We start from the raw sequence: 21,581 nt of genomic DNA, 5'->3' as shown, positions 1-21,581 counted from the left end.
TACATTTGTGTTTACTTCTTTCAAGTTGATAATAAACAAAACATAATTTTTCAAAAAAATATGGGTGAAAACTTCAGGAACAAATTTGGAAGTTTTGAAGCATTTTTGTTGTTGTTGTGAAGTGTGATGTGTGCAAGGGAGGTACATACTGTACATGTATATTCAAACTCATCTGCAAAAATATATACACTGTATATCTAAAAATTAAATAGATAAAAAGACAGTGTTTGTTACTTGCACACGCATACATGTACAGCCATTTAAGTTTAAACAATATACATGTAGGCTACAATTTGTTAAACTTCATTCAAATGCTGTGTTTTATTATTCTTTTGTGCATTTTAATACAGAACATTTGATTTTTTTTACAAATTTGTCAATGTTTTAATATTTTATTAAATATATTGAACATTGCTCTCTCTGTTTTCTCTATCAACAATTTTTTTTTAAACTCAGGTTTTAAAGTACATATAGGACTGTTCATTACAGAATTGATGTACATCTTTATATACATGTAGCACCAAAATTTAAAATAGCATTATACATGTACATGTATGTATAAAGCATGATGTACATGTACATGCATGTATAAAGCATCATGTACATATAGGACATAGCATTTCCAAATTCCAATTATTCTTTTTATATTATTCAAACAGCATGCATGTAAACTGCACACGGACCCATATAAAAAAAATGTATGAATTGCTTGTGAAGTACTGTACATGTACTGATGTACATGCATGTAAATACTGTAGGTGTAGGAAGAGGTTTTACACCAAGAAAGATGTTTGCTGAAGAGATGAGCAATTCTGATTAAGTGCAGCCATAAAACTGCTGCCAAACAAATAATGATGTAAGGATTTTGCACAGTTTTTTTCATGTGCTACATGAACATTTTCCCTACAGTTGTCACTGATATTTGCTTGAAACTTTTTTTTTTATTGAAAGCAACAATTTTAATGTTTAACAATACAGATTTTCAGGAATATGCCATACATGTATATTCATAAAGAGCTGCAGAGAACTCTACAGCCCATCTAGTTTCCCTCACTATAAAGTAAAAAACATGTTCATATGAAACAACTACTCTTATTAGGGATGCTCCAGGTTGAACATATTTAATACATAGAGAAAAATTCACTGAACAAAATACTGAAAATTTCATCAAAATCGGATATTAGATTTGCATTATTCCAGTGAAACAGTTCTAGACAGTATGTTTTCATGAATATTCATTGGGTGGGCTGATGATGTCACATCCGGTCCCCACTCTCCTTTATCTATGTCATTACATGAAATCATAATTGTTTTATTTTTTCATAAACGTGTATGATGTGTCTCCATTATGAAATAAGTTGCAGCAAGAGATAAATGCACTTTGTCAGTCGTCAATCCAATTGTTTTAGTTCTCGGTAGGAAAATTTTGAATAAACCTAATTTCATATAATAAAATTAAAAAGAACAAGTGGGAATATGACATCATCAGCCCACCTAATGAATATTCATGAAGACATGCCTAGAACTGTTTCACCGGAAAAATGCAAATCTTTGAAATTCAATATATTAAAATGTCATTATTTGTTATCCGATTTTGATCAAATTTTCAGCAGTTTGCTCTGTGAATTTTACTCTATTTATTGAGATATTTTAAATATCGTCAGCCTGGACTCTCCCTTTAAACAATTGCACTGCCTCCCCATCAAATTTATTCAAAATTCTTCTCCTAACATTAAAATCTCTCCATGGACATGCTCTTACGTAAATATCTCTCTGAATTAATCCAGGCATACACTCGCAGCAGGTCCCTCTGTCAAAAAAGCAAAAACTAAATTTTTTGGTCATACATGTACGTACTGGTCCTTTTCAAGCTCAACCCCACGTCTTTGGAATACTCTTCCAGATTTCCTTCCTTATATCCCCTAATCCCATTGTTCAAATCCATTTTAAAGACTTATCTCATGAAGAAGCATATTCAACATAGCTGTAGCTCCATTCACAGTGTTCTCATCCTCAATATTTTTAATATTTTGTTGTATGATTTCTACATGTACCACATTAAAAACACTTGTATTAATATGAATCTCATGAAAAGCATATATAAGACTATTGAAGTTAGCATTATTATCATATTATACATGTTTGCGGGTAATTGAAGTTGTGGCATCCAAACTTTTAAAAGAAAACAACAATAATATACCATTCATCTCTTTAAGAAATATTGCATAAAGAACCAAAAGACAAGAGTTTTACTAATGGTGCCATGAATAAGTTAGATTTCTTTTTTAAATCTCATTTTTACTTTAAATAGTAAAACCAATAGGGAGTACTTGACCCCTTTGCATAAAGGTTTACTATTAATTATATGCAATCCAATGGTATCTTTCATGAAATCCTTGATTTTGATTGGCTGTTGGGTCTGCTTTAATACCAAGTTAGACACCGTTCTCACTACCTTCCTTAAACTAGTTTACTGGAAACTACATTTAGTTTATCATGTAATGAAAACGGTCGCAGCGATCTTCCAAACCGGTTTATTATATGACCACCTCAACGCAATGTAAGTTTCAAGATCGCTTTGCCTCCTTCAACTGGTTTTTAGCAAGAGTGAGGACACAAACTATTCTTCGAGAAGCGATATAAAACATACTTCGATTAAGGTACATGAAGGGTTGTGGTAAGGTTTGTTATCAATCTATTCTGTGCAAGGTCTGAAATGGGATCCTATTCATAACATTCTTTTAATACCCAATCAAAATCTAGATTTCAATGACAGCTTCCATGACAAGTTACCAAAATCATAAGTTTTATGAAAAGCATGTCAGATCCTGTACAAGTATTGATTGCATAGAAGGCAGATGAAATTGACTTGTTGACTAGAGTAGTGGATGAAGAGTAGGACACATGATACGCATCTCTATTCTCTGGTGGCAGATGTTTTCTTGGTACTTTTTTTTATTTTCTCTCTCTTTCTTTCCCTCTGGCTCCATTCCTTATTGATTTTATTTTCAACAAGTTCATCATTAAAGAAATTAACATACATGTACTGTACAATGTGGTGCACAGCAGGGCTGCATACTGTACTGTACATGTATGCAAAATAGAAAGTACAGGGATTTCATCATTATTGCTCTGATGTACATGTACATTCTGATTTTCAGGCAGCAAGTTTTCCTATGCTTTTATCCTGCTTTTACCCTTGATTCTATTTCCGTTCTGAAATACATTTTGTATTGAAGCCAATGGTAAATTTAATACATACATGTACAGCCTTAATACAACTTCCATGTAATTCAGATATTTCAGAGATCATCCTCTGTTTTGTTGTTTTTTAAGGAAGGTATTTAGAAAAAGACTGGAATATATTAGTCAGTGCTTTTCTTCAATTTGCATAATGAAATTATGTAAAAAGTGCAACAACAAACAATTTCATTAAAAACAAGGTGGATCACAAACCACGAGTCTTACCTGATTTCAAGATGGTATAAAATATGATTCTGGAAATCAACAAGACAGTTGTGACTTTCTTCATCCACCCATAAATTTCCTTAAAACATGTTTAACAAAAAAATTCCAATAACAAAGAGTGTTGCAAAGCGAGAACATAATACCCCCGCCTGTAGCGCGGAAAATGGAGTTTAATATCGGTTAAGTAAGAAATTTGAAAGGTGGCGTCTTGACCTTTGACCTTTTAACCTAAAAAATCAATAGGCTTCCTTTGGATCCATGCTAGTATCATACACAACAAACTATATAATCCTAGCTTAAGTAACTTAATCTGAAGTTGTCGCGCTTACAAGGACTTCAGAAGGGTAAGATGAAAGCATGTCACTGTGACCTTGACCTTTGGACCTCAAAATCAATAGGCTTCCTGGAATCCATGCTACACATACCGTACATGTAGTATCATACTCAAAAAGTCATATAATCCAAGCTTAAGTTAATCTGACATTATCGTGCTTACATTAGGACTTCAGAAGGGTAAAATGAAAGCATGTCACTGTGACCTTTGACCTCCTGACTTCAAAATAAAAAGGCTTCGTGGGATCCATGATACTATCATACACACCAAATTATATGAGCCTAGGTTAAGTTAAACAAAAGTTATCGCATTTACAAGGACTTCAGAATGGCAAGATGAAGTAATGTCAGTGTGACCTTGACCTTTGATCTTTTGACCTCAAAATCAAAAGGCTTCCTGGGATGCATGCTAGTGTCATACACACCAAATTATATGAGCCTAGGTTAAGTTAAACAAAAGTTATCGCATTTACAAGTCCTGCAGCAGGGTAAAGATGAAAACATGTCACTGTGACCTTGACCTTTGACCGACTGACCTCAAAATCAATAGGCTTCCTGGGATCCATGCTAGTATCATATACACCAAATTATATGAGCCTAGGTTAAGTTAAACAAAAGTTATTGCGTTAACAAGGACTTCAGCGGGGTATTACAAGTAGATGAAAACATGTCAGTGTGACCTTTACCTTTTGATCTCAAATTCAAACTGAAGTTATCGCGTTTACAAGGAAAAGTTAACGGACAGACGGACGGACACAGAGCATGATACCATAATATGTCCCGTCTAGGATGGGTGTATAAAAATTAATTTATCATTTTTGCATTTAGCATGTAGTTATCACAGCTTACTTCCTAATTATGCAATATTGGATGAACTTTAAACATGGCAATAAAATGGGTTTTTCCAGGGCTCCTTTTTTAGTTTTTCAGTCTCTTTGGGCATTTCAAGGGGAGAAATCGCCCCCAAAAGCCCCCATGAATTGTTTTACCTGATACATAGATACAAAGGATACTACAGATTTTCTATTGAAATCAACTTACTGACTGAATTCAAGAAATCCAATGCTGCTTTATTTGCTTCTGCTTTCGGTAGATCAGCTGCAATCTCTGCATCTCTGTCAAGAAACAATGGAAAAATGATATTATTATTAATATACTGTACATCATAGGGTGATCTTACGAGAGGCACATACATGTAGTGTCCATGCCACCCCCCCCCCTCTCCCCCTTCAACAATTGGTGGCAAAAAAAGGGGGAAGAAAAATGAAAAATTGGAAAGATAGGACACAAAGACAAAGAAGAAAGATACAAGGAAAAATATGAACAAATTGAAATCCACAGGCAGTTTTGATTGCATTTTATAGGATATATATAGCAGTGCTGAGTATTGACTTTGTACATGTAATGTTCGATAAATACCAAACAATTTTATTTTCAATACCATTTTTAATAATAAACATAAAGTCTACCTCTATAATACAATATCAATCCAGGGCCATGAAGGGGCAATACAGGTACCACTCATCAGCCTGGGAACTCTAATACATGTACATGTAGGCTACAAGCTTTGTGGAATAAGATGAATAATTTTTTTCTAAAATTAGAAAAATATCATTTGTTTGATTAAAAATCCTTCTATTTCACTGACCAATTGACTATTGACCTTGTCCTTGACTCGCAAACATATTAATGTGATATCACTATAGACATCCAAAAACATCTCATACCATATTCATTATTATTAATATCATTATTATTCAATAATAATATTTAATTATGTTTTCGAAGGTATTTTATTTATTGGTGCCCACAATTAGTAAATTAATCATAAGGATTGCGCATTCAAAGTATTTAGATACAGTTATAAAATTACCGAGGAGCTGAATCAAGGTTGTGATATTATTAGCGGCACCAACAGGCTTTCTTGTATTTCCGTAGAAGAGACAAGCGAAGTCACTTTCGAGGCCGAGGTAAGCGAAATTTGCCCTTTTTTAATGTTTATTATTTTTAAATTATTTTCATATTTGTTTCATGTGTTGCTGCTTACCGGCAAAAGCCCTGTTGCGTAGTGAGGAGTTTCGGCAAATATTACTTCAGCAATGAAGCGATGTTTGCCGACTACTTCGAAATCCAGGGTCAAACATGGTCTATTGTACGAGGTTAGTACATATACTAACCTCATACAATGTGTGAGTGAGGTATGCCAATGCTGTACACAGCACACACTTTAAAAAATCATTAAGATATCACTTTTTTGACCAAAAATATTAATTTCCATACAGTTGCAATTTATTTTTCATTAGTTAATAACTTTGAATAATTTTTGTATTCACCAGGGTGCTTGAAAACTTGAATTCTGGGCATATTTTTGTGTACGCCCTCTATTGGTAGATGATAATAATATGGCAAGACAATTGTCATTTTTCAATCTCTATTTTTAGTATAATAATGAAAAAATAATTTAAAGGGTCCAATTTATTTACTCAAGAGCCAAGTTATAATTTAATATATGATGAATACGGTAGCTATTATGGAAACTGACAGTGGGCAAAAAATCAAGCATTTGTCCCAAAGAAAAAGAGAAAATAAGCCAAACATTGCCAACCATATTTCACCACTCAGCTTAGGGAGAGCAAGGTTTAACGGTATCATAACCTTGTTCATTGAATGAGTGGTTCATGGAAAGAAATTGAACGAGTGATCAGTGATGTCAGTCTAATATTGTAGCACAACATATTAACAGAAGAAAGTAATCACTAGTAAAAGAAATTCTGAATTACAATCAAAACAAAAGCAACAGGTAACAAAAAAGAAAAAAAGGGAAAAAAGGAAGAAGTTAGAAAAAACTTACCGGTACTCTAGTCTTAGTTAAGAGCATGATCGGTTCATCACGGACGGACATTTGATAGATTTTGAAAGTTTTGAAGGCTTGTAACAAATTAGGAATAAGATGAACAAGGTTCCTTTGTGTTTTATAGTGAAGGGTAGGACATAGTATGCTGAATGGTTAAAAGTTTGTTGCCATGGTTACCTACAAACACAGGTATCCACTAAATGTGCCATATCACGGACGGACAAGATAGAAATGTGGTTTTTAGAATTTTTGTACATTTTTATTGTTTCTATCTAAACAGCTTTACATGGACCAATTATTGTTAATGCACCTAACACTCGGGTATGTTAGCTTCTATGTTCAGCATATTGAATTCTTAACCAATATCAAACTTCCGAGAGAATTGCAAATATTTTCCATCACGGACGGACATCATGGACGGACATCACGGACGGACACAATTAAAATACAATGGAAATACTCTGTAAAAAGTTCTTAGTACTTTTTTGGTAAACAAATGCAATTGTTTTGATGATTTGTACATATTTTAATAATATTAAACAGTATTAGTTGCACAATCAAGTTGCTACAACTTCAATCAAGTTGCTGCAACTTGATTTAAGATGTAGCAACTTGATTTCTATGCTAGACGCACAGTATAATCTAGACATACGATTGCTCTTAACATATTTCTTGTCAAAATCGAACGTAAAGAATAAGTGATGTATAACAAAAAAAAATAAAAACATAAAAAGCCATTGATATGCAGGCAGAAAGGAGCAAATTCACATGACAGTCCTTTTACTTTTAGAAGATGTTAGTATTCATAGAGCATTAGCAAGTGAAAAGACTTTAAATGAAAAATTGACATCCTGGTTCTTCCCGCATACATTTTTTACATAGTTTTTGTGGCTCAACTTACCCCAGACGATGGCACAACTTACCCCACAGATGGGGCAAGTTGAGCAATTTGACATCCTTTTTTTGAAAGGTCACAATGACATTCAGCGTGGGGGTAGAAAGTTATATATAGGTGAAAAATATTTCCCAAGAATCAAATTTAAAGGTAAGGTACTTATTTCTACAATATTACTAGTCATATCAATTCTAACGTGCAAAATGCAAAAAGTGTCACAACTTACCCCGCCTTCCCCTATTGTCTTTTTAAAGTGTAGAATACAAGTAGGTTCAAAATCAACAGCTAGTTGATTATTGATCATGTTGATACAAGTATTTTTATGATCATGATGATTTTAGGCATTAATTTTCCAAGAGCAAAGATGTTTTTTAAGGTCCAAAAACTAAATCTAAAAGATTAACAGGTCACTGATCCTTATGCTTGTTTGTTGGATCAACACTTGTCATGGGCTCTCTTTAAATCCATCTTTTGCATTAAAGCGGAGACACCCCATAACATCAACAGCCCTCATGTATTTAGTTGATTTAATTGATATTCCAATCCAAAGCTTAACTTCTAAACACTGCAGTGCAAGCTTTATGCATTTTCACAGTTTACCAGATAAGCGATTTGCTTAAAATTAGCTCCAAAATGGACTTCGAAAAAAGGTATTCATGTAATTTTCACAAACCTATGTTCTGTTAGAAGCATTGTGAATCCATAAGTTTGTACATGGAAAAATTGATTTTTCTGCTTATCAGATTATGCATTGCATTCTACTTCTTCTCCATCACTTTCTGCAAGCTTGAATTGATGAAATCTACAGCTTTGGATGTGCTCTTGCCATACTTTGTTTCCCGCTTTTTTGGCATATACATGTACATGTAGCTTTTCAACTCTATCTGCATTCCAATAATGCTTAACAATTTTCCTGACAACAATATAGCCCCAATAACGGCCAAACAAAGATATCACAAAAAATTGTGAAGAGTTGTAGGCTTATTCCATTTGAGTTCCAAATAATTCTCAGAGCCATTTTTCACTGCAATTAGAAGCTAAAATTAAACTCATAATCTGCTCAGCAAAGTTTCTCATTTGCATATATGAATCTTTCCACAAGTATTTCACTCGTCCGTCCGTGATGAAATTAATGTCCGTCCGTGATCATCTTTCATTGATTTATCAAATGCATAAAATGTATGGATTTTAGCTATGTTCAAATAAAATGATGAACAGTGTCCAGTGAAATACTTCTACACACTTTTATTTCTGTTTCTATTCTGATAAAGAATAAAAAGCTGAATCCATAGACATTATCCTAATAAAATTGATCACGGACGGACATGAATTTCATCACTGACGGACGGAAATGTTAACATCTACAAGGAAAGTTTACTTCCATATTTTTTTTCTACTAATTTATGTTTGATGATAGATTAATGTTCAGAGTGCAAGACCATTAAAAAAATTGGAGTAACTTTGAAAACAATAAAACTAGAGTGAAATGAATTTGAGTGAATTAACTTTGTCCGTCCGTGATCAAATTAATGTCCGTCCGTGACCATTTTTGACTGAGTTTATGATATGGATAAAATGTATGGATTTTAGCCATGTTCAAATAAAATAATGTACAGTGTTTAGAGAGATACCTCTAAACCTTTTTATTTTTTATTTCTACTCTGATAAAGAATAAAAAAACTTTTCATCTTTTTTTCCATCACGGACGGAAATTTCAAAATGGAAATGTTAACACCTACCAAAAAAAATTAGTTCCCAATATTTTTTTTCTACTATATTATGTCTGATAATAGAGAAATGTTCAGAGTGCAAGAACATCCAAACCAAATTAGAGTAACTTTAAAAACAATAAAACTAGAGTGAATTTAATTTGAGTAGAAATGTCCGTCCGTGATGAGAGGTAGCAGCACCCTCATGAATAAAATGAACTATTCCGGTACTTTCGGAATTCTCAATCTTCATGAAACTTAGTTTTTTGAAACCTGAGATATCAAAGATCATTTTAAAAGCAAATTTGATAAAAGTACCTTAAAAAATTTTTTTCACCTCAATGCGAACCCTTAAGCGATCATGCTTATAAACCTTTTTCTAACGTTAGTTTGAATTAACATAATTGTCATTAATTAGCGATCGCAACGGGTTCGCGTTTAACACATTTCCTATTCTGCCAACACACAAAATGGGCAAAATTCATTGAGCCAGTGTATCAACATTTCAAATCCTTTTTTATAAAATGTTACGATCTTTTTCTATTATATCTAAACCTTTTATTTCTAGTCAATTTACTCACATTTGCATCGCCAAAATGTTGTTTTTAAGGCCGTTTTCGAGAGCACCAATTGTCCGTCGTCACACAATGGAAGTCGCCATTTTGGAAAATATGACTCCAGAACCGGGTTAATCTTGCAAGTTACTTTTACTTGTTGATGCCCTCTAGGGGCATCAAATAACCATGTGTTATGTATCATTAAAATCGGCAGACTTTCTTCTATAAGTTAGTGACGATTTCAGTTCAATGTCGGCAATGTTTTTCGTTACAAAAAGGAGTTTTTTGGACACTTAAGGTAAATCATGTTTCTATTTTCTTACTTCAAAGCCGTATAAGCAGAAAATATCAGATATAAATTAATTCTTTGAAGTGTATTTGTATCAGAAAATCTAATTTTGATATATAAGAATGTGTCGCATAGCTGTGCAAGAGGCGAATGCAAGCCCATGTTGTGCCGCCTAGAGTGTGATTTTGGTGCCATGGCTGACCGAAAGGGGCGTGGTTGCTGTGGGTGTGGTACTTGATGCATGTATGTTATTGTTAAACCCATTGAAATTAGTTGTAGGTGATAAGTTGTGCATTTGATTTCTGCATGAATTATGTGTATTGATGATAAATTAATGATAATTTCAACTTAATATTTCAAGAAAAAAAAACAGGCGGGAATTAAAGCATGTTTAATTCCAGTCTTTTTTTTTTCATGGTGTACAGGCGCAGACCATGCATTGACTGCTGCCTGGTACTGGTATTAAAATGAATAGATACATGACTATATCTATATTCTGTTGTTTTGTGTCATATCATATCAATAAGCTGTGTCTCATCAATTCACATGATGTACACAATAATGGGTCCCTGTTTTATTATGTTTACTAGGAGGGAGATTATTTTGTAAATGTGATTTTAATTGTAGTAGAAATTCAGATAATGTCAGAGACTTGCTTTTTAACTTTATATATTCCAATATATTTAATGTTAATATATTCTATAATTCTAAGCAGTGGAGTACATTTCTAGCTACTGTTGCAGCTCCAGCTGTCTGATCTCGCATTCTCGGATCTGCAAACAAGTTTGAGACATCATGGTAATTATACAGAATACAGAGTGAACATGGACAAACAGAAAGAAAAAAAATGTACTTGCAAAACTTAATTTTCTACTTTTGAATGATATAAGTCTTACAGATACCGGGAAGTATAGTGGGACATTCATTTTTATTTTCTGATTAAAGTCTGTTGAGGAATGAGACCCCCAAGAGTTGATTAATTTTTTTTAACAACGCAAAGCGTCCCATGCACTTCTCTTGTCTTATTCTAATTTGTTATCTTTCTTCTTGTATACTATATTTTCACAAATAGCTGTTTAGCTGTTTGAATAAGAAAAATATGAAGGTAACACAGCCATGCTCTACATGATCACCTCTTGTGTTGTATTTTAGTCAAAGTAACTTAGTAACCTACATGAAAAAAAAGTATGGAAGTTTCTTAGATCGACAAGTACCTGTAGATCTGCCACCCAATGAGTACTTGTCTTGGGTGGCAGAAAAGTTCCGCGTATAGCATCCTTAAGAGGCCATATCTTCAGTTATGGTGCTCCAATTGTAATTTGGTCTTCACCATTTAATTTGTCTTGAAAAAACCTTTCAAGTGATGTATAATTTGTCTGTATTTAAAAAAAATCATGTAATATAGCTACATTAATACCGTAATGCTGTTGTTATTAAAAAACCCAATAAAAAAAATAAAATCCAGTTCATTCTCTATGACTATGAGTCTATCTATCTAACTTTTTTTACGTATTAATCTACATAGGCCTAGTCATAGGTCTACATGCAATTAATCTGCTACTGTATTATAGCCTTAGCCCTCGGAGCTGAGCTAACTTTTTCGACCAACTTAGATAATTTAGGCCTATGTTCGAGCTCAACCGGGTCCGGCTGAGCTGAGTAGCCACGGCAGGGCCTCCCCTACGGTCCCCGACTTACCCGCTCGCCTCGTCCTCCGCGGCTTGCAGTCCAGACGGCCCGTCCAGCGCACCAAGTACGTCCATCACGATCAATTGTTTATTTTATACGTTTCAGACTTTTTCTTTCAGTTAAACATCTGTCTAGCACACGAGGAAGATGGAGAAACTCGGTTGTCCTTATAAAAAAAAGTGTTGATCAGATCAGGATTTAATTTTCCAAGAATGCCTCCCGTTTCATCAATCAGCGAATTGAGACTTATTTAGCTTCTCTCTCGATCATACCTATGCTATCGATATTCGATACTTTGGACAAATTTTTGGAACTATTGTTCGGCCTCACATTTGTAGAAAAGACCCGGACGATTGAACGATTGATCTGCATACGATATTTTCATAAGCCGGGATGTGATCACTATGGCATCCGTTTAATGGCTAAACACTTGTTGTAGAGGGGTGTATTTATAACACCATTCTGTTAAGAAAATAAAATGAGCCTTATTTTTATAACAGAATCAACAATATGATTTGCAAGAAATTTGAAATTAACATTAAAATACATGTTTTCCTATGAAACGTGTCTTACCATTTATAGATTAAGTTTATACTGGCTGTCATCATCCCCCTTTCAGAGTATGGAATAGTCCATCACATTAGTAAAGTGTATATATAATTAAAAAGCGCCCCTGCGGAACGTGCGGCGCTGTGGCTTAGTTGGTTAAAGCGCCTGTCTAGTAAACAGGAGATCCCCGGTTCAAATCCGGGCAGTGCCTTTTTGTTTTTTTAATTCATGTTCCTTTATTTTCCCCCTTTTTTTCAACCTGCATCATCCACCATGTAATTAGGAGATTGCAGTAAAACTTTTTCAGCTAGATCCATGCCCATGGCATGAATACTTCACTTGTCTAAATGGGCCCCATCTTACAAAGAGATATATAATTGAACCAATCAATCGTAACTCTATGGACATCCATCAGTGTCATATTATTTTCTACAGGAAATGTGCAAAATGTCCTTTGTAAACAAAGGAGAACACTCCAAACAGTCAAGAAATCAATGAATTTATGGATATTCATTCATATCTAGAATTTTTTTAAGGAAACATGCATTTTATAGCTTTTTTGGCTTTCCGTAGTTGCAATTGATCAGATCAATCGCAAAACTTTGTAAGACGGGCCCCTGATCTGCCCTACCATGACAAAAATAAAAGCAAATGACATTAATTTTTACAAGAAAATACTACTGTTCCTTTAGTTAAAGTATGGCAGAAATGCCATTTGTCTTCCACAGTCGATTTAATGATCAATCTGTCTGATGATCAATATAAATGTAATTATTCAAAATGTATGTTATTGGTTATTGTACCCTATGGATCTTATCATCCAGGGTGGCATGGGGTTATCATTTCTATGGGCAACAAAGAAAAAAAATATTTGTGACTCGCAATATGCTACTCTGACTTATCTTGCTCTTAATATTATTCAATTTATATACAGTGCGTCCCAGAAAAAACGAAACCGAGATTTAGCGATGATTTATCATAACTTAATCATATATAAAATAGACAAATGACCTATCAATGTAAAGCTTAGAATCTCCTCTTTCATATGGTACTACTTAGATTATTCCTCATTCACGCATGAGTGAGTAAAAACAATTCGAAGAGAGGATGCCAAAAACTCACTTGGCGGGGGGTATCTGAATTTCAAAAAGAAAATCACATGACTAAAAAGTTCAATATCTGCTCTTTTCTTTGATACCTTAATCACAGAAAATGGTCGAGAATTAAAAAAGTTATGATCCCTCGAAACAATGCTTGTATTTCCCTAATTTCATTAAATAAACTTGTTTTCACCGGTTTCCCACAAAAGCTATCGCACGGTAATAAAAGACTTCATGCATGGCTGATCGTCAACAAAACGGAGTGTCGAGTGAGTTTGAACGCTACCCTGTAAAACCTCTTCATTTTCTAAAATTATTGAAATTCAAGCCTTATTTCAAATAACCAGAACTTTGTTATTTCTTGACCATTTTCTGTAATTGAGGTATCAAATTAAAGAGCAGATATTGAACTTTTTAAAAATGTGGTTTTCTTATTAAAACACAGATACGGCCCGCCAAGTGACTTTTTGGTATCCCCTTTTCAAATTGTTTTTGCTCACTCATGCGTGAATGAGAAATAATCTAAGTAATACCAGATGAAAGAGAAGATTCTAAGCTTTACATTGATAGGTCATTTGTCTATTTCATTTGTGATTAAATTATGATAAATCATCGCTAAATCTCGGTTTCGTTTTTTCTGGGACGCACTGTATATTTATGGTCAAATAAATATTAGTAGTATAATTGCCATCTAGTGACCTCAGTTTTCCCCCATTAAAAAAATGAGGGTCTGTTACAAGTCTATCTAAACAAAAGGGGGGGGGGGGGTATTACAATAAAATTATATTGCAATAAACTGCAAGTCAATTTCAAATCCAAAATCTGTCAAAAGATTTGTCTTTGCGTATTTATAATTGATAGTTGGTCTGTTTTTTTTTGTGAAATAAATTGATTCATTGTAGTATAAAGTTATCTATCTTTCCAAATTGGAATTAGGAATTAATTAGCATAGCCACACTGAAAATTACAATAATGGGTATTTGGAATGAACAATTTACTTCAAGATAAGGAAAGGGGGGGGGGGTCTTTTCCATAGAGCTTTTTGTAGTCAAATGACAAAATATAGGAACGTGTCATAAATCATCATAAATGGAACCCCACAATTTAATTTGTTTTGAAAACATTGAACCATTTTTCATTTCACACTGATCATATGATTTGGATAAATAAATTATCTATGTAATACTTGCTGAAAAAAAATGACCTACAAAGGTCATATTTCTACAATGGCTGATGAGAGTCAAGACGATAGGAAATCTGATTAAGAACATTTTCAATCATTCATAAAGTCATGCCTAGCTTTTAAACAGCTCAGTTGAAATTAGGGTCCAATATAACAAAGGCACAATTTCAATAATAAGTTTGCTCTCAGCCAATCAAATCAAATACTAGTAGTAGCTTTAAATCGTACTGCAAATTTGTTATCATAACAGGTTTTATGAAATGGGCCTCTGGGATGAGAACTTCATTGGCAAAGTTTTTATTTTTCTAAACACTCAAAATGTTTAAAGGTTACACTTCATAATTCCGAAGGTTCTTTATTCCGAAGGTTCGTAATTCCGAAATATGTAAATCGCCTATACCCCGATGTTTGTTAATCCGAAAATGACAAAGAGTTTGTTAATCCGAACATTTGTGGCGTAATTCCGAAGGTTTGTTAATCTGAAAAGGAAATGAGAGTCGTAATTCTGAAGGTTCGTTAGTCCAAAACGAAATGAGGTTCGTAATTCCGAAGGTTCGTTGGTCCGAAAACGAAATGAACAACGAACCTCATTTCGTTGATGTCACCGATCACATAAAAGTGAAAAAATGAGGTTCGTTGTTCATTTTGTTTTTGGATTGTCAAACCTTCGGAACAACGAACCTTATTTGGCTTTCTGATTAATGAACCTTCAGAACAACGAACCTCATTTCATTTTCAGATTGTCAAAACTTCGGAACACATACCTTATTTCACTTTCGGATTAACGAACCTTCGGAATAACGAAGCTTTGGAATTACGAATGTATACGATGTTTAACACACACAAAAATGTATTTTTTCCATCATTTTACATGTACAGTGTGTGTCATGATGCTACTTTTATGGTTGTAGTCCAGACTGAAAGTTTTGAGTCACGAGGCCGCTGGAGAAAACCATTTCCCTTAGTGACTCTGCCCCAAGGCCGACCACCAGCAAATCGACCTTCGAGGACGGCTATGACTACAACCCTGGCAAGTTTTTTCTGTTTCTGTTTGTGGTTACTCCCGTAGGAACTCGGCAGGACAGCATTTTGCTGGTAAATGCCAAGCTGGTATATAACCAATTACCTATGAAACATTTTCTTTACAAATTAATTCCCTATGATATCTCTTATTTCACAAAAACTCTAATTCATCTATTCACATGTTCTTTTCTTCAGAAAGATGACAAATTGACAAAACACAAAGAAACAATTCAAAAGAATCAAAATATTTATTTACATCAATTCAGAGTAAGCTCAACATGGTTTAACATGTACATTTGCACATTATACATGTATCATGATTAAAGACCCCCGCCCCCCCCCCCAAAAAAAAAGATGTAGTTATGACTTCATTATATTACCCAGTACCAACATAATTTCAATGACTGGTCATGAACACTCAAATAAATCTGATATGGAAATGTATTGAAGTATGCTCTGAAATATAAATATTGCTCTAGAATTAAACCAATATTATGGTATCTAATGGAGTTTGGTATTTGACAGTATGCTGGAAAATGGAAGTTCATCATAAAATTTTTCCTTAATTCTAAGGTATTCTTTTTCCCTCAAGTCATGCATGAGTGGACAAATATTAAATGCAAAATTTACACAGTTCAAAGTCACAGGTTTTTTTTTTTTTAATTCCAAAAATGAAAATACATAATAGCATCCAAAATTTCATCCCATAAAATGCGCTCTAGCATAACTGTATAAAAACTTTGTACATGTATGTGTAGATACATGTAGATACATAACACTAGAACATACCAATTCCATTTTCCAATTAACTGAATGGAAATTACATTTCACATAAAATTATTTAATGTGTGAAGAAACATTCCTAACAAATTATTAAGCTCAAAACCCTTCAGTTAGAGAGTTCTGGGGACCATTTCATCAAAAATTTTGTCCAACAAGTTGTCAGATCTGACATCTTTCCTTGCTTTTGATTGGCTGAGAAGCACAGTTGCTATGGTAACTGTCGGATAAAAGGGTACTTGTCGGATAAAGTCTTTTCATGAAACGCTCCCCTGCTGATGTATTGAACAAAGGAGGAATATTGTTATCTTCTTTCTTTAAGTTAGAATGTTTGAAATATTTGACATGGAAGTTCCAGGGATCAAGTTGATTAAGTACAGTCTTTGATGCACAAGGTGGAAAACATTTTCTGAGATTTCATATGAGAACACATTTTGTGTGCATGTAACATAACAAAATGTGGAATGTCATATTACACATTACTTTGTGTATCAAACTTGATATTACAATCTACTTTTGAACTAAGTGGAGATGCTTGGGTAGCACCTAGGTCTGAGAGTGCCCCCCCCCCGGATCTTAAAAAAAATCACATATGTTTTTATCTTTACCGAACTCATCCTTTTAAGCCCTTTTCCATAATCTGTATAAGAGGCGGAAGATTAATTAATGACGTTCAATCACACCTTTTGAACACAGAGGTAAACCTGCAAAGTAATTGATCCTTTTCAATGTATGCCCCCTCCATTTTTCTCAATTATTCCGACTCATGAACTCCTTGAGCCATGGTAATGTGAGAACATCACACCTTAACACAGAAAGGGGAGGCAAGGCCCTGTCTTACCAAGAGTTACCATTGATCCAATCAACCACAACTGTGGATGGCCAGCAACGTCAACATCTTAAATGCAAAATTCTTCAAAACATTCTCTAGATATGTATATATTCATACATTCATCGTTCACTTGAAGATTTAGTGTGATTCTCTTTGCTTACTAAGGAGATTGTGCAAATTTCTTGTAGAAAAAAATTGCAGTATGGATGGATTTCCATACAACTAAGATTGATTGGATAAATGGTAACTCTCTGTAAGATGGGGCCCGGATATAAATACTTCAAATCTCAAAGGGAGAGTGAAAAAGTAGTTTATCTTGGATGATTTTGATAAATTTCCTTGGAAGATGAATACAGGCAGTTTCATAAAACCCCTTTCAATAACAATTGATATCTGAAAAGATATAGGGCAAAGTTGTTTTAAGCCTATCAAATGTCATGATTTCAGTAGCTTATAACTTGTCATTAAAAAAAAGTTTTATGAAACAGGTCCCTAGGATGCAGATTACCAATGGGAAGCCTTCAGAAGGGAATTACTCCTCTGATTCAGAGAGGGTAACTATAATTTCAGCGCATGGTGGGTCACAATCAGAGCTTTGCAGACAGACTCAAAGGTTGACTCTCAAGGGGTATTAAATTACCATGGAAACAACAATAAATACAAAATAAAGATATCATTATTCAGGTGTCTCTACATGGGGTAGTTGAGCATCACATCTTGACGGGCGAGTTCCAGCAACATAGGATCGTCAAAGAACTTGTTGATACTAACGTCCTCACTTAGACCCTGGAAAGAACAAAATAAAAACGAAGAACAAAGTTTAGGATGCAATTCAGATGCAGTGTCTATTTCATGTATACATACTTAATGAAGAGATTAATTTCTGACAATATTGATGTACTATTATTCTGCTCCCCTCCCCTGGTCTTCCTCCTTTTACTCCTCCCCTCCCTCCTAATTCTCAACTTTCTCCCGGACCTCGTGGTTCAAAGTCCAGAGATTTATCAACCAAGCCGCAACTTTCTCATCGTTGTTATTATAATTTATTTATTTGGTGACATCTGTGCCAGGTAGGCAAAAAGTGAACTGAATCACATGACCCGTAGGTCTCTCCTCCCGACAGATATGGGGGGAGCGCAGGTGGACCGCTTCAACTGGAATCCCCCTGAACTTATATGAATAGAGCAGTGGGTTCTTGATATGCAAAGGTGGATGATCTCCTCTACACTGGGCCTCCATTTAACATCCTATCCATGGGACGGGGTGCTACTTGCTTCTCACCTTTCGTCTTCTTGTCTTGATCATGAACTCTCTAGCTAGATGAGTGGCAGGTTGAGGTTCTAGGGGTCTGATGATGATACCTTTATCCAATGGATCACCAGGAACAATCTACAGGGAACGACAGAAAGAAACACATCATCACAAGAACTTGTCCAAATTCATAAACCCAAGCGTAATCTCCGTTCTGGCTCACAAAATCTTCTCTCTGAAATTACCCTCAAGACCAAATCATTTTGGGATCGGGCTTTCCAGAAAGCTGCACCAGCAAAATGGAATTCTCTACCACCGACTTTACGAAATATTACCCAGCTTGAGAAATTCAAAGTTCAATTAAAAACCCACCTCTTTCAAAATGTTTAATTTAGTCACATATAGGTCTAATCCATGTTTAATATTCTTTGATCTCATGTATGAATATTTGATGTCTGATTTTTAAATTTACATTCCTAACCACATTTCTCGCTTTCCTCATGCATAGACACCTGTAGGTGTTATGCATATTTAAAAACTGTACTATTATTATTATTATTTATCACAATTTTGATGTGCTCTAGGAACCATTTCATGAAAGTTCCTGGCACTGAAATATTTTATTTTAATTGGCTAAAAAAAATTTAGCACAGGGACTTGTAAGATAATGCTTATCAATTGACCATAGGGCTTATTTTTGAACTGACTATACACAATAATCAATACAACCAATCAGCTGTCTGAAAAAAATTGTTGCTAAAAATACATGACAGGGTCTGGTCTCTGACTGTTATAGTAACTGTCAAAGAATGACATCTTTCATGAAACGGCACCCTACTCTCTGCCTTGCTTCCTCACATCTTCACACATCAAATCATAATCCTTCGCTCTTCCAAATAGCAATCAGGAAAATTACTATTGGAAATAGAACCAGTTGCCTAAAAATGTTGTCTATACGAGTCTATACGACTGGACTACCAGCATTTAGAGTGGCTGACCTCCCCACGAGAAATCTGGAACCTATAACTGTATCTATTGATATATAAAATCCATATTCTATTGTTCGATATCGACATGAAATTAAATACTAAAAAAATTTGCTTTGCCTAATTGCTCGTGGGGCCGGCAGCCGCTGTGCAGTGCCAGATCGGTGAATCTATAACCCTTTAATAGTTGAACACCACTCAGGGTAGTCCCTTAACGTCTTTTGGTCTGACCCGGCTGGAGTTTGAACTCGCGATCTTCTGGTCAATGCAATCAATCGTTGAGATATTCTTCTACGATGATTGCTAAGCTATGTATTACGAGCCCCTGGGCACTGTTTCATAAAGCTTGTCAGCACCAAAAATATCTCAAAAGCAAGCAGTATACAAAATATTTGAATCAATTAATCACCTGTTCTACAAATATTCAAATAGAGAAATAAATAATGTTTTTCAAGGCCTACCTGCCAATGGTGGAAAACAGAGAGACAGAAAGCTTGTCCTTGAGTATGGGTCCTGAGATCGGTCTCAAAGCCAAACGAATCAATGGCTGGGATGAAAGCCTTGATGGTATATAACGGTGACCCTGGCACTGGTGCATCCTGGGTAACGTGGCCTCTGTAGATAACAATAATAATAGGCATTTATATAGCGCCATCTATCTAGAAATATTCTATTCCGAGGCACACAAGAAAAGAATTAGAAAGTTTGGATGAGTGTCAAAGTGCCAATAACTAATACTGTTAGAAAAGATAAGGAAAGATATAGGGAAAAAGCAGAGTGGTTGTTATCAATGGCAGTGTTAAAAGGGAAAATTTACCCTGATATCGAAAGGATTTTTAACAAATGGGCAATTCCATAAAGTAATGAACATGTTTGTATACTGACTCACATTTTCTCCATTTTGAAGTTACTTTGTGAACGACTGAACCCATATCAAATTTATAGCACTATACATGTACCTTTTCATATGAAACATAAAGCAGACAATTCATTTCACTAAAGCCCAGCATATAGTGGGTCGATTGTACATGTGCATAGTCTATTGACCCCTACAATAAACAGCATTTGCTGATTGGGTGTTCCATCTCACAAGTGGTAAATGAATATATCAAAATTCAATTAAAATTAAATTGAATAAAATAAAATCATTGAATTGCCCAGAAGCAAAAGAGATTAATACATTAATGAAAATTTGACAAAAATCCATTAATAAAGAAATACACAACTAACACATATTTCAGCATGGTACAATAAATGTTTTTTTTTTAATACTGTCAAGAACATACCTCCTCCTTGCGAGAACGGTGTATACAGCAGAAACACAGTCAGCTGGCGCCTGGACCTCAACAAAGTTATATGGTTCCATTAATCTTGGAGTGGCCTGTCAATACAAGAGATGAGTATTAATCATAACTCATGATACAGTAGTTAAAACCACAACACTATTTTCAGTGAGTGATAATTGGGATATTGTTAATATTACTAAAGTAGTGCTGCAAGTCAGGCGGCATGTTCGGGTTCGGTTCGGTTCGGCAGGGTTCGGCAATTTTTTTCCGAACTTTGGTTCGGTTCGGGGTTCGGCAATAAATGCCAAATTAAATTTAACATATAAAAAATAAAGATCGCCGACCTACAAACATGTAATCTCTAGGATGAACTGTCATGTATTAATAATAAATTTTGTTTCTAAAAAGAATAGTTAAGATAATTGTTGAACTTTCTTTTGTTTTAATAAACAAAAAATAAGTCATTTCTACTTTCATTTTTAAAATGAAAATAAAAAAAATCAAAAGAAAAAAATATTGATAACGAGAGAATCAGGACAGAAATAGAATTACAAAGATCAGAATATTTTTTTCACGATTATTTCATGTAGCTATGATCATGATCGATTACGATGTCATTGCAACGCAGCTTCTCAAATTGGAAAGTGTTGATCGGGAATGTCGAAATAGTAGACAAACAACCTCCACTCAACTGTTATTATACCGGTAAAATTCACATTCCAAAGAATATGAGTGTTTTAGAAAGTCCCTATTTCCTGAAAAGTGGTAAAATCTGGTCAATGAATTACTTTAAAAAG

At 34.4% G+C, this 21,581-nt stretch overlaps 2 protein-coding genes and 1 non-coding gene across 3 annotated transcripts in view; 1 reads left to right on the top strand and 2 right to left on the bottom strand.

Moving 5' to 3' along the window:
* The window catches only part of LOC121426192 (ciliogenesis-associated TTC17-interacting protein-like), a 60,583-nt gene extending 48,459 nt beyond the window's left edge, over positions 1-12,124 (bottom strand). Inside the window, exons 1-2 of the mRNA XM_041622396.1 lie at positions 11,804-12,124; positions 4,843-4,916 (exon numbers count right to left, since the gene is read on the bottom strand). Coding sequence (XP_041478330.1) covers positions 4,843-4,916; positions 11,804-11,868 — 139 coding nt within the window. The 5' untranslated portion in view covers positions 11,869-12,124. The remainder of the gene's footprint in view (positions 1-4,842; positions 4,917-11,803) is intronic.
* Positions 12,125-12,480: 356 nt separating this feature from the next.
* Positions 12,481-12,554, top strand: TRNAT-AGU. The gene has a single exon. It is a non-coding gene; the product is annotated as a tRNA-Thr (tRNA).
* A 3,324-nt stretch (positions 12,555-15,878) lies between these two features.
* LOC121426723 (116 kDa U5 small nuclear ribonucleoprotein component-like) overlaps positions 15,879-21,581 on the bottom strand; it is a 60,754-nt gene continuing 55,051 nt past the window's right edge. Inside the window, exons 23-26 of the mRNA XM_041623100.1 lie at positions 20,785-20,879; positions 19,960-20,113; positions 18,543-18,650; positions 15,879-18,047 (exon numbers count right to left, since the gene is read on the bottom strand). Of these exons, the coding sequence (XP_041479034.1) occupies positions 17,952-18,047; positions 18,543-18,650; positions 19,960-20,113; positions 20,785-20,879 (453 nt within the window). The 3' untranslated portion in view covers positions 15,879-17,951. The remainder of the gene's footprint in view (positions 18,048-18,542; positions 18,651-19,959; positions 20,114-20,784; positions 20,880-21,581) is intronic.

This window comes from Lytechinus variegatus, chromosome 13 (assembly GCF_018143015.1).
Source record: "Lytechinus variegatus isolate NC3 chromosome 13, Lvar_3.0, whole genome shotgun sequence".
Lineage (NCBI taxonomy): Eukaryota > Metazoa > Echinodermata > Echinoidea > Temnopleuroida > Toxopneustidae > Lytechinus > Lytechinus variegatus.
The sequence above is the reverse complement of the archived record's forward strand: the minus strand, read 5'-3'. Positions and strand labels throughout refer to the sequence as shown.